This window comes from Carica papaya, chromosome 7 (genome assembly GCF_054855325.1).
Source record: "Carica papaya isolate Zhongbai chromosome 7, ASM5485532v1, whole genome shotgun sequence".
Taxonomy (NCBI): domain Eukaryota; kingdom Viridiplantae; phylum Streptophyta; class Magnoliopsida; order Brassicales; family Caricaceae; genus Carica; species Carica papaya.
The window spans coordinates 11,147,343-11,160,716 of record NC_142315.1 but is presented as its reverse complement, the minus strand read 5'-3'; the positions used below and the strand labels follow the sequence as shown (position 1 = coordinate 11,160,716).

Sequence of the window (13,374 nt, the reverse complement as noted above, 5' to 3'; positions counted from 1 at the left end):
CTAATATATATGTAATTTGTCATAACCAGAAAATAAGAAAAACAATTCTCTCATACTTTTCTTTCTCTATTAATTTTTTTCACATGGTATTAGAACTCTAGGGCTCGATCATAAATTATAAAACAGCCATTGTTAGTTTTGGAACACCCAAGAGACAAGTGATACTATTTCTACAGGGACTGATTCTCAGTCACTGTCGGTTATCTCCTCTATACCTTCAACTATCTCCCTCACTGAAAATTCATTTCAGATTACCATTCATTTCAGGTTTGTGTTGCCTCCTTCGCGCATGGTGTCTAGTTCCGTCGTGGACACCCGGAGCGGTTTTAGGTTCACACACGATTACTGCGTCATCCCGGGTTTCCAGCAATGACACCTCTGTTCTTCCAGCTTCAAGCTTTTGATTCAGCCTCTGTTTCTCTCTGGATTTTTTGTTGCCATCTGCAACTCCGTCCTAGCACCCACTTCAGTACTTGTTTCCAATAATCTTCTCTAGTCTTGCAACAATTTTTGGGCTTTGATGTTGTTTAAGAGGTTTGTTCTCTCTCTATGATATTCGATATTCAGTATTATTTTCGTATTTCTAGTATTTAAACATGACAAAAGCAAAGAAACTAATTGTTCCTAATTCCGACAACCCGTCATTGCAAATAAGTCCTGTAAAATTTAATGGAACTAATTATCTTACTTGGTCAAAATCTTGTTTACTGTTTATCGAAGCCAGAAGATTGCAGGATTATATTACCGGTGATTAAAAGAAACCAGATGTCAGTAGTTTGGAATATCACAGATGGAACTCCGAGAATTTCTTAGTAATGTCTTGGCTCATCAATTCCATGCAACCTCACATTGCCTGAACATATCTATTACTTAATACTGTAGCAAAAATATAGAATACAACTTCTCTTACATATTCACAAGTGGGTGATGATGCTCAAATTTATGAACTCCGGAATAAGGTCCACAGCATAAAATAAGGAGAGTTAACTATCTCTCAGTATTTTTCTAAACTTAATGGACTATGATAGCAGCTTAATTACTATCAAGATTTTCAGGCAGATTGCCCCAGGAGCCTGTCAAATTTCAAAAAATGATAGAAAATGGGTGGATTTATGATTTCTTGGCTAGTCTGAATGCCGAATATGATCAGATACGGGTCCAAATACTTAGTAAGGTTCTTCTTCCCTCATTAGAACAGACTTATTCTTATGTTCAATAAGAAAAAAATAGGAGAATTGTCGTGCTCCACAGCACCAATTGAAAAAACTGGGTTAATTGCTCAGTCTGATCACTCCAAAAACCAACGAAATTGTTATTATTGTGGTAAACCGAGACACACTAAGGAGGCTTGCAGAAAATTGCATGGACGACCCATTAGAGGTCGTGGAGAAAGAAAAGGTGGACCTATACGAGCTCAAACAAACTTGGTTGAAGCAAGTGAAGTACCTGACACATCAACAGTTGAAACTTTTTGAACTGAAGAGCTTCAAAACTTGAAGTGTATTCTGTATCAATTCAACTCTTCAAGAACTATTAGTACATCAAATATGGTAAAATTAGATTTTCTTTCTTTCTCTCTTATTTCCACTCCTGATATTTGAGTAATATATTATAGAATTAATAGACACATGACAGGCTCTTCCACTGAATTTCTAACATATTTTTCTTGTACTAAAGGAGAGAATGTTCGTATAGCAGATGGGTTATATACTCTTGTGTCTGCAACAAGTTCCATTAATTGTACTCTGACTATTACACTGTCTTCATTTTTACATGTGTCTAGTTTTCCTAATAACTTTTTATCTATTAGTGTCATTACTCGAGATCTAAATGTAAAATTGAATTTTTTTTCTGATTATTGTATTTTTCAGGATCTTCGAACAAGGAAGATGATTGGCACCAGTAGACTGCAGAATGACTTATATGTTTTGTAAAGAAGTCAGAATCTGATTGGGAATCAAGCCATTATTGAGAATAAGGAAGACAATTTGGAAATACTACAATGGTCCGGGCGGTTGGGGCATCCTTCTTTTTTTACTTTAGAAAAACTTTATCCTATTTTATTTAAGAAAACTTTTTTGAATTCTTTGTGTTGTGATGCATGTGAATTTGCGAAACATAAAAGAAGTTCTTATCATTTGAGTAATAGCAGAAGTTCTTATCATTTGAGTAATAGCAGAAGTTCTGTTCCTTTTCTGACTATTTACTCTAATGTGTGGGAACCGACTCAGAATACTTCTCTATCTGATTATCAATGATTTTTTACTTTCATTAACTGTTGTACTCGATTAATATGGATTTACCCGTTGAAAGTAAAAAATGATGTGTTTTCATGTTTTCAATTATTTCATAAACTGATAAGTACGCAGTTTAATGCCAAAATTAAGGTCTTGAAAAATAATAATGGTATACAATATCTGGATAGTGGATTCCGTACTTATTTGGAGTCCAATGGGATAATTTACTAGACAACTTGTGCCTACACTAATGAATAGAATGAGACTATTGAAAGAAAAAACAGACATATACTGGTGGTAGTTAGGTCACTTATATTTATCATGAATCTACCTAAAAGTTATTGGGGAGATACAGTTCTCTCAGCAGCCTACCTTATTAATAGAATGTCTTTGTGGGTACTTAATTTCAAAAGTCCTCTAAAAGTTTTACAAGGTACAAATTCCTATATCGTTTCCCCAAAGGTGTTTGGATATGTTTGTTTTGTTCATACTAAAAATGTGAGTAAATTGAAATCCAAAGCTTTTCAGTGTGCATTTGTTGGATATTCTCCGACTCAAAAAGATTACAAGTGTTATCACCCACCATCTAAAAAATACTTAGTGACTATGAATGTTACGTTTTGTGAATCAGAACCATACCTCAGCACTTCCAGTGACCTCTTCAGGGGGAGAGTGCAATGGAAGAGGTGATGCCTAATTCAGTGACTCTCGACAATCAAATTCAGGGGAAGAATTCTATGTCAAAAGACCTTGTTCAAGAAGAAAATGCTGAACAACTAGATAAACTAGACTTGAAAAGGTATTCAATGAGAGATAAGAGAGGAAAAACTATTTTACAGCCTATTGCATGTCAAGAATCTTTCTCAGTTTCTGAAAATACTGGTGAATCATCTTTTCCTTATGAATTATCTGAAAAATCTATTGCTCTTAAAAAAAGAATCAGAACTTGCACTAAATATCCTATATTTAACTTTGTTTCTTGCGACTCTCTATCTCCCTCTTATAGAGCTTTTATCTTGTATATTTTCTTTGTGTCTATTCCACAGAATTGGAGAGAAGCATTACGAGATCCTAAATGGAAGAAAACAATAATTGAAGAAATGACAACATTAGTAAAAAATGAAACATGGGAGCTTGTTTCATTCCCACAAGGAAAGAAGATGGTTGCAAATGGGTGTTGTCTATAAAACATAAAGTAGATGGATTAATTGAAAGATACAAAGTTAGATTAGTAACTAAGGAGTTTACTCAGACCTATGAAATTGACTATCAGGAAACCTTTGTACCTATCGCAAAAATGAATACAATCAAAATATTATTATCCTGTGTTGCTAATCTTGATTAGGACTTGCACCAATTTGATGTGAAAAATGCATTCCTTCATGCAAACTTAAAGGAAGAGGTGTACATGAACATTCCACCTAGATTTGAAGATGAAGGAACACAGAGAAAGGTTTGCAAATTAAAGAAGGTATTATATGAATTAAAGTAGTCTCCAAGAGCATAATTTGAAAGGTTCAGAGGAGTTATGATTTCTTTCAGATATCAGTAAAGCAATGCTGATCATATTTTATTCATTAAGTATTGTGAGGGTAAGATAACTCTTATCATTGTTTATATATATGATATCGTGGTAATTGGAGATGATATAAAGGAAATGACTCGACTAAAAAAACTTCTTACTTGAAAATTTGAAATCATGGATCTAGAAAAATTACAGTATTTTCTGTGAATTGAGGTTGTTAGGTTTAATAAATGAATCTTTATTTCTTAAAGAAAGTATATCCTAAATTTGTTAGAAGAGACTGGAATAATGGGTTACAAGCTATTAGAATCTCTTATTGAAAGTAATCACAAACTACAAGCTGGCAGTAGTACATCAGTTGATATGGGAAGATATCAGAGATTAGTTGGAATACTTATTTATCTCTCACATACCAAACCATATATAACATATGCAGTTAGCCTGGTGAGTCAATACATACGTGACCCTCGTGAGACTCATTTACATACCGTCTTTCGAATATTACGATATCTGGACCAGAAAAAGGTTTACTCTTCTCCAGAAATGACCACCTTAAGATAGAAACATTTACAGATGTAATTATTTAGTATCCATACTATAAGGGTAATTTCCCTATTAGTACTTAGAAATTTTGTATATATATGAGTTGTCTGTTATACTAAAAACATTAAGGAAATAAAATAAATATTTTTCCTCCTCAAAATTCTACAGTCTCAATTGGTGCGGCTTGCGATTGACAATAAAGGAAAATTAGGTTATTTGAATGGTGAAATCATCAAACCTGATTCAAGTGATTCCAAATACTAACAATGGCGCTCCGAAAATTCAATGGTGATTGCATAGTTAATTAATTCCATGGAACCAAGGATCGGAAAGCCTGTTATGTTTCTGCCAATAGCGAAAGAGGTGTGGGATGCAGTTTGCGGGATTTATTCAAATCTAAATAATCATTCCCAGCTTTATGAGTTGAATAGTGAATATGAAAAATGCGACAAAGTAATCGTGAGGTAACGACCTATTATAATTATATGCTGACAATATGGCAAGAATTGGATATATTTGAAGATGAATCTTGAGAAAGCTCTAATGATGGAGCTCGATATAGGAATAAAATTGAAAGAAACCGTGTATTTGTTTTTATGACTGGCTTAAACAAAGAATTAGATGAGGTTAGAGGTCGTATACTTGGAAAAAAACTCTTGCCAACAATAAGGAATGTGTTTGTAGAAGTATGATGGGGGGAAGCTCGGCGAAAGATGATGCTGAAAAGTAGTGATGAGTTTGGAAAAATTGGTGAAGAATCAACACTTGTATCTCGTGGTACAGATGCTGAAAGGTGTGGGGAAAAACAACAGCCATGGTGTGATCATTACAAGACATCTTAGCATACTCGAGAAACTTGCTAGAAATTGCATGAAAACTAACAAATTTAAAAAAGAAACCAGACAACAACACCAAGTTAGGGGAAGACAACCGTGCTCTCCAAGCTGGCAACTCTTATTTGGAACAAGAATCTTCTCCAAAATCATTACCTTTCACAAAAAAAACAGATAGAACATCTTTACAAAATGTTCCAATCTCATTCTAGTCTTTCTTATTCTTTAGTACAGTCAGGTAGTCTTTTTTTTTGCAACCTTTATTTGTTCAATCTCTAACAACTCTTGGATATTGGATTTAGGAGCCATCGACCATATGACAGGTTTTTTACATTTTTTCTCTTTATACTCACTATGTGCAGGGAACCAAAAGGAAAAAATTGCAGATGGTTCTTTTGCCTCGGTTGCTTAAAAAAAGATAGTGTCTACCTCTTTTTTGTTAATTCTAAAAAATATTCTTCATATTCCAAAATTATCATATAACTTGTTGTCCATCAGTAAATTAACCTTTTATCATAATTGTCAAATTAAGTTTCAGTCCTCTCATTATGAATTTCATAATTTAACCTCGGGAAGGATGAGTGGGGATGTTAGATAAGATGGTGGTCTCTATATTCTCAACAGCAAATCAGTTTTTTGAAAGACAGGACAAGGAGACATGTTTCAATTCTATTTCTATGTTTAGTGATAATAAGATTATGTTATGATATTATAGGTTAGGACAACCAAATTTTTCATATTTAAAATATTTGTTATCAAAGTTGTTCATAAATAAAAATATTTCTAATTTTCAATATGAATTGTGTGAATTAGCAAAGCATCATCATACTGTTATTCAGACACAACCATATAAAAAGTTTGCACCTTTCACAATGATTCATTATGATGTTTGGAGTCATTCTAAAGTAGTAACGCCTACTGAACAACGTTGATTTATCACATTTATTGTTGATCACACTAGGGTTACTTAGTTATTTCTGTTAAAAGAAAAATCTAAAGTTGAAAAAAGTGTTCAAAAGATTTTATAATATGGCTCAAACACAATTTCAAACTCATATTAAGATTTTCATAAGCGATAATTGAAAAAAAAAAATTTAACACCATGTTGGAAAATTTTTTTGTTGAAAAAGGGATGATACGTCAAATTTCCTGCAGCAATACATCCCAACAAAATGAGGTGGCTGAACGGAAAAATAGAACCTTACTTGAGGTAGTAAAAGCTATAAGCTTTCAAATCAAGATACCAAAATTTTTACGGAGTGAAACTGTTTTAACAACCACATATTTAAGTAATAGGTACCTATAAAAACCTTAAATTTTCAAGCTCCACTTTAAGTTTTCTCAAAATATTTCCTTACCATTCAATTGCAATTGGATGTTCCCTTAAAAATCTTTGAAAGTGTTGTTTTTGTTCATAATCATGATTCAAAACTGGCCAAACTTGATCCATAGACATGTAAATGTATTTTTGTAGGCTAGCCTACAAATAAAAAATGATACAAATGTTTTAATTCCATTTCGAAAAAGTTTTTTATGTCAATAGATATTACTTTTTTTGCTGGACAATCTTATCATAATAATCCTCATCTTCAAGGGTAGAACTTCAATTAATATGATGTTTTTAAAAAATAAGGATAATTTTTTAAAGAATTCAATTTTTGATTTTGTATATAAAACCGAACTGCATGAACAAGATTCTAATGTGCATGAACACAACTCTGATGGAAATAATAAATAACAAAATTTAAAGAAAATGATGTTGAGATAAATAAGTTAAATAGTGAAATTATGGAGTCCAATAAAAACCAAAAGACACTACCATCTCAAAATCATAATTCAATAGAGATAGATGCGAAAAAGTTTAAAGGTCTTGTCTTCTCAAAAGAATATCAAACCGAGAGGAAAAGAGGCACCATTTTTCAGCATTGTCAACCTTTTAACCTGAGGACAGATCATGAGATTCATAATGACTCAGCTATCCCTCATAGCAATTCTTTAGGTAATCTAGAATTCTATTCTTCTAATCAATTAATCTCTATATTGCTCTTAAGAGAGGTAATAGGACTTACACAAAGTATCTTTTATCAAACTTTGTTTCCCACAAAAACGTTTCTCCTTCCTATTTTGGTTTTATCTCACAAATGTCCAATGCAGTCATTCTTAACAGTGTCCAGGATGCTCTAAATGTTCCTAAATGGAATACAACAATACTTGAGGAGATGAAAGCTCTTGAAAAAAATGCTACTTGGAACAAGGTAGATCTCCTAAAGGGAAAAAAAGTTGTTGACTGTAAGTGGGTATTTACAGTTAAATACAACTCATATGAATCTTTGGAGAGGTACAAAATTCCTCTCGTGGCAAAAGCTTTTACCCAAACATTTGGAGTAGACTACTCAGAGGCTTTCTCTCTAGTGGCAAAGTTAAACACAATGAGAGTACTTTTATTTGTGGTTGCAAATCTTGACTGGCTTATGAGTCAACTTAATGTAAAAAATGTATTCCTAAATGGAGACTTGGATGAGGAAGTTTACATGAAACCTACACCTGGGTTCACAAAGAGCTCCGGAACGAAGGTATTTAAACTAAAGAAATATTTTTATGGCCTCAAACAATCACTTAAAGCTTGGTTTGAGAGGTTCACAAAGTTTGTTAAAAGTCAAGATTACATACAAGGACAATCAGATCATAATCTTTTCACATGAAAATCCATATGAGGCGAAGTTACTATCTTAATAGTCTACATGGATGACATAAGTTTAACTGGGGATGACTTGGACGAGATTATGAGATTAAAAGGAACCTAACCAAAGAATTTAAAATTAATTACTTGAGACAGTTTAGATATTTTCTTGGAGTGTAAGTAGTTTGATCGAAGAGAGAAATAATTGTGTCACAATGAAAATATATTCTGTACCTTCCAATGAAGACTAGAATGAGTGGGTGCAAACTGACACAAACACTATTAAAAGCAAGTAACAAGCTTGGGAATATTAAAGAAGGTGTTCCTGTGGATAAAGGTAGGTAACAAAGGCTGGTTAGGAAATTGATTTACTTATCTCATACTCACCCTGATATTGGTTTTGTTGCAAGTGTGATGAGGCAGAGTTTAGATCAATAACTCAAGGTATATGTGAAGTCTTGTGACTGAAACAGATTCTAGAAGAAATTGAAAAACCTGCAAGTCTACTTATGAAGTTGTACTGTGACAACAAGGGAACGATCAATATTGCACATAATCCAGTCCTACATGATCGAACTAAGCATGTTGAAGTTGATAGACACTTTATAAAAGACAAACTTAAAGAAGGGATAATATGTACTCCTTTTGTGCTTACTACATAGCAGATTGCAGACATATTAACTAGGGGACTGTTGAGTCAACCATTTGAAGATCAAGTGAGTAAGTTGGGCATGACAGACATCTTTGCGCCAACTTGAGAGGGAATGTCGATAGAGATAAGTTTTAAGTTAGAATTTGTTTCTAAAATATAAAAGTTTGAAATAAATTCCAAATTTCATGGAATTTGAATAAATACTAAAAAGTTTGAAATAAATCTCAGATTTTATGGGGATTTGAATAAATATCAAATTTCATAGGATTTATTGTTAACCTAATTTTATGCTTAATCTGTTATAACCAGAAAATAAGAGAAACAGTTTTCTCCTCCTTTTCTTTCTCTATCAATTTTTTCCACATTAATTACCTATTTCCTAACTTACTCTTGGTACCTTATAACTTCACTCATTGATTTGACATGTCTTGGAATTACAATGTTGATTGCAGTTTTTAGTAATGATAGGCACCTCATTCTTGAAAAGAAGTCATTGATGAATTGTAGAGAGCTATTTCACTACCCCTTTGTTGCATTAAATTTTACACCCAGAGGAAGTAAATTATCTTCCCCACTGCTCATGATTTCAAAGAGTAGTTCCAGCATGGTTATAATTTTTTATGTGCCATATTCATCTAATCTAGAAAACTCAAAGTCAATAGAGTATCCAGAATCATTCTTTAACTGTTCTCCTCCAATAAAGTTGAAAGGAATATATGAAAATGAAAAGAATAACCAAATTGTAACTTAATATATGTAGTCACCATAAATCCAAAGTATTTTACTTACATGAAGATTTGCTTCCGCCATTTTTTCAATTTGTGCTGCCTTCTCATTCACAATTGCTGCAGCCAATTCTGCTTCTGCCAACTCCTGAACCCTTTTCAACTTTTGCTCTGATTCCATCTCCTGCAATAATATTGGCAGCCAACTTGACATCTCAACATATGAGATATTGATGAGAAATAATCCTTCCTGATGGATAAAACATAAATTTGGACCTTCTGTTCAAGTTCCATCCTAAGTTTCTCTTTCATTTTTTCTTGAACTGACTTGATAGCAATTGCTGCTTTTGTTCTCTCTCTCTTTAACTCCTGAAAATGGTTATAGTTAAAATATTCACATGGTGATTAATAACTCCAGAAAAGAAGCAAGAACACATGTTAAGGGGAACAGCAGTTATATTAGTAGCAAGTCATACTTTTAGATCCTTGAACACTATCCTATTTACTTTTTTTCTAAGAACATGAATTAATCCCTGGTTTCTCACAATTGGGACCTTTCATGGTCAAGGACAGCTCAACTACAAATGCCCACAAATTAACACAGAATGGTACCAGGTAATTGTCAAATCTCATATTTGGTAAAAGAAATGAAACAGGATCCAGCAACTCGAAGTATCAGGTTGACCCACCTTCATATTAAGGCAGTGCCAAAGCAGAATTGAGCCTAAACAAAATGTGAATGGGATGGGACTTCCATTATTAGATCTCATCAAGTGTTAAGAGGGCATTGGCCACTAGGGATAAAACTCCATAGTCATTCCTTATGATATTTTTTTATAAAAGAATAAGCATTATTAAGATGAGATAGAAGTAATTATAAATGCAGTGAATAAGACATCCACCTGAATTTTTAACAGACAGCTCAAAAATAACATATCAAACATAAAAAACCTACAAGCTGCCTTGCTGCGTTTCTGTGTAATACAGAAAAACACAATATCAGAAAATTTCCCATGGGTTAAAACCCAGAGTAAAGCCAAAAAAGTAGATTCCTTAAGATATCATCAAAAGATTACAAAATTTGCAGCGCAGAGAAAAAAAAATTAATAGAGATTAAAATTTATCCATGAACCATTTTATAGAAGTTTATTGATAATTTCACTTTATAAAGCAAATTTACTTCAATTCTTGAATAATCCTTTCACTTCAGCTTTATTCTAACGAGAATTTCCTTTCGTATGGAATTATCAAATAATTTTTCTCAGATAATTAATTGAACTGATTGTTACAAAGGTTTAAGTTGATAAAATATGACCCCTATCAATTATTTAGCTTCTGACATGCCTCCTTAAGTGTAAACTAGACTGAAAGCATCGATTAAGCATAGTCACCAAACTTTGTGCTACGAAAATTTTAATAGAAATAGGATAGTCAAGATTTGAATACCAACCATCTAACTCTAATACTATCTTAAATAATTTTGAATTGATTGTTTCAAAAATTTAAATTAAGAAGAAATGAATCCAATCAATTATTTATATTTTAATAAATTTTTAGTGAAAATTATCAAATTGTGAACTGGAGAAGGAAAAATGAAATTTCATTTGGGAGGATCACTTGTTAGGTGAGTCTTCTCTTGCATCCTATTTCTTGTCTTCACAAATTTTTTCGTTCTCCTAAAATCTTGATGTATTTTATCCCCTTTTTAATGTTATTTCTTTTCAGTATAAAAGGGAAAAACAACTGCATGTTTTTCCCACATACTCGATTATTATAAAGTAGTTAGACATCAAGAACAATGTAGTTTGCTCTACCAACAAAGACTTGATTTATCTACATGTAGAATATGAAAGCTTTCAACAAGCAGATTTTTAGTAAGAAATGTCCTTAAGACAAGAGTGACGCCAAAAACACCTTTGATCTTGAACCCACTAAACTTAGCAACAGAAACTCAATTACCTAAATCAAACCTTCCCTACTTGAATCATAGTTCATGTATTGAAATTTTATCAATATAATTGGAAAATAAAAACAAGAATTGAAAGGACGTCATGGTTTACCTGATAAGTCGATTCAAAATTTCCCAACTCAACAAACTAGTTGAAGCAACCTCTTGAACAATACTCAAAATTAGCAAAAGCTAATTGAATAGCAAAATCTGAAATTTTATTCTCTCAACTAGATTGTATTGTTGTTATGAATTACAACTTTAGATGAGACTTTATATAGGTTTTTACTGAAATAGTTCTAATTAATTATAAATGCTTGAATTCCATCTAAGATATGAACTTATCTAAATCCTTATCCTAAAATAATATTAAAATATTACTAAAGATAAAATTCAACATTAAAATAATAATTAAAAATTAATAAAACATTAACTAAATAATTCTCCTCCCTTTTACCATAATTTCCACGCGTTTTAATCCTCCATGTAGACTTCAATTCGTAGTAGAATCCTCTTTGGAAATTTAGTCACAAAAATCACATGTGAAATTTTGAAAAAAAGAAGAGTCCTCTTCGGCCTTAGCTTGCTGCCTGGATGCTTCACCCATGCAGATGGAAATTTCTGCTCATGGGCGCACCGCGTGTGCAGCTTGGCAATCCACCCGTCTGCACGCCTCTTGTGTGCTGTGAAGGCTGCTCCCGCATGCTATCTTCTCTCACGCGGGAAAGGATTCTGCAGATGGAGGGACTCCTTCCTGCACATGCGGCTGCCCACACACGTAAATAAGAAGGTTCACATGCGCGGCACATGCTGTCTGCCACTCTCCAAGGCCAACAGCCTTGCTTGCTTCTTCTCGGGTTCGGCCCAAAAGTGGTCCTTCCACTTCACCTTGCAATTCTTCAAGCCAGCAAGTATATTCATGCACCTTAAGCCTTTTTACTTGAAGAAACTTGGTCCATTCTTTAGAATAATCCCAATTAGAAAAGTGGTTAAGGATATAAATATTTTCCTGTTTAAGACAATCCAGTTTAGGAAACAAAAACAATCTGGAACTACTTGCCTGTTTGGGCTGGGACTCTGCTTGGATTTTTGGAATTTCTCTTGACTTGGTCGTACTCCCATCAAAGAGGGTGCAACTAGCTGCTTAGAAATTTTGGGCAATTAAACTGAGAGGAAGAAAAAGGCTAATGGGTCAGAAGCACGGTGGACGGAACCATTCTTTTGTGAGTGCCATTAGGTGTTAATGGAGATGAAAATACCTAGCCATTATGGAGAAGACAAGCGATACACGTAGGAGGATTTATATTCTTAATGGGTCTTGGGTGAGCAGATATCTAGCAGTAGGTATCAACAATGTTTAGAGTGATGGGAAATATTTTCAAACCTCCATGGAAACCAAAAACAAATTGTTCTTAAACTCAGATGATGGAAATTCGAGGCCAGCACCAACAAACAGGTTGATCTACAACATCTCATGCCCAAACTGCAAGATCTTGCTCAAATTTATTTGGAAGATGATTTCATAGGGTGGATCAGGAAGTCTTTTGCTAAGGCTGTGAAGGGTGTGGAGGAGATAGGAACAAAAGTTCAAAAGAAGAGATCTGAGTCTGAGGCAAGTCGGGCAAATTTCAAACTTCAAATATCCCCCCTAGTTGAAGCCCAACGCTCATTTAGGTACACAAGTAAGCTTTCGGTCAGACAAGCTGCCAGAGCTCTTGATAAATAAACCCAAATGGGTCAAACAAAAATGGATTAGGCCAGTTATGCCCCCATTTTGGTTGCTAGAAAAAAGGCCCACAGTCCATGTGAAGAAGTGATGTAAGCACGGACAGCTTGGACCTTATACTCTTAATAGGTCACAACATGGTATGTTCTATGGGCGACCAAAGTATGTTGGGTCATAAACAACACCCACATGGAGGGAAACAAAGTTTGGAAGTCTCATATGATGGACTCAGAACACATGAGAAAAGCATCCTAAAGACAAGGAGCCAAGCACAAGAACATGGATCAAGAGCCTTGAGGAAGACTTTTTTTATTATATTAAGGGATTGGTTAATAAAAAAAGAAAGGCTTGGACAAAGCATGGAAGCCCAAAAGGGAAGAAGAATAAGCCCATTCGGCCATGGGCCAATTCGGCCATGCCCACTCACCCAATTAAGGAAAGAAGTAGAGACAAGCTTATGGAAAATTTTCTTAAATTGTGAGGGATCTTTTCCCAAGCAAGAAAA

The 13,374-nt window shown here is 33.8% G+C and overlaps 1 protein-coding gene across 3 annotated transcripts in view; it reads right to left on the bottom strand.

The window, feature by feature from the left end:
- LOC110812014 (MICOS complex subunit) overlaps positions 1-13,374 on the bottom strand; it is a 65,302-nt gene that overhangs the window by 14,232 nt on the left and 37,696 nt on the right. For all 3 annotated transcript variants that reach the window (XM_088208191.1, XM_088208189.1, XM_088208190.1), the window contains 2 exons: positions 9,472-9,564; positions 9,260-9,379 (listed from right to left, as the gene is read on the bottom strand). In XM_088208191.1, the coding sequence (XP_088064317.1) occupies positions 9,260-9,379; positions 9,472-9,564 (213 nt within the window). The remainder of the gene's footprint in view (positions 1-9,259; positions 9,380-9,471; positions 9,565-13,374) is intronic.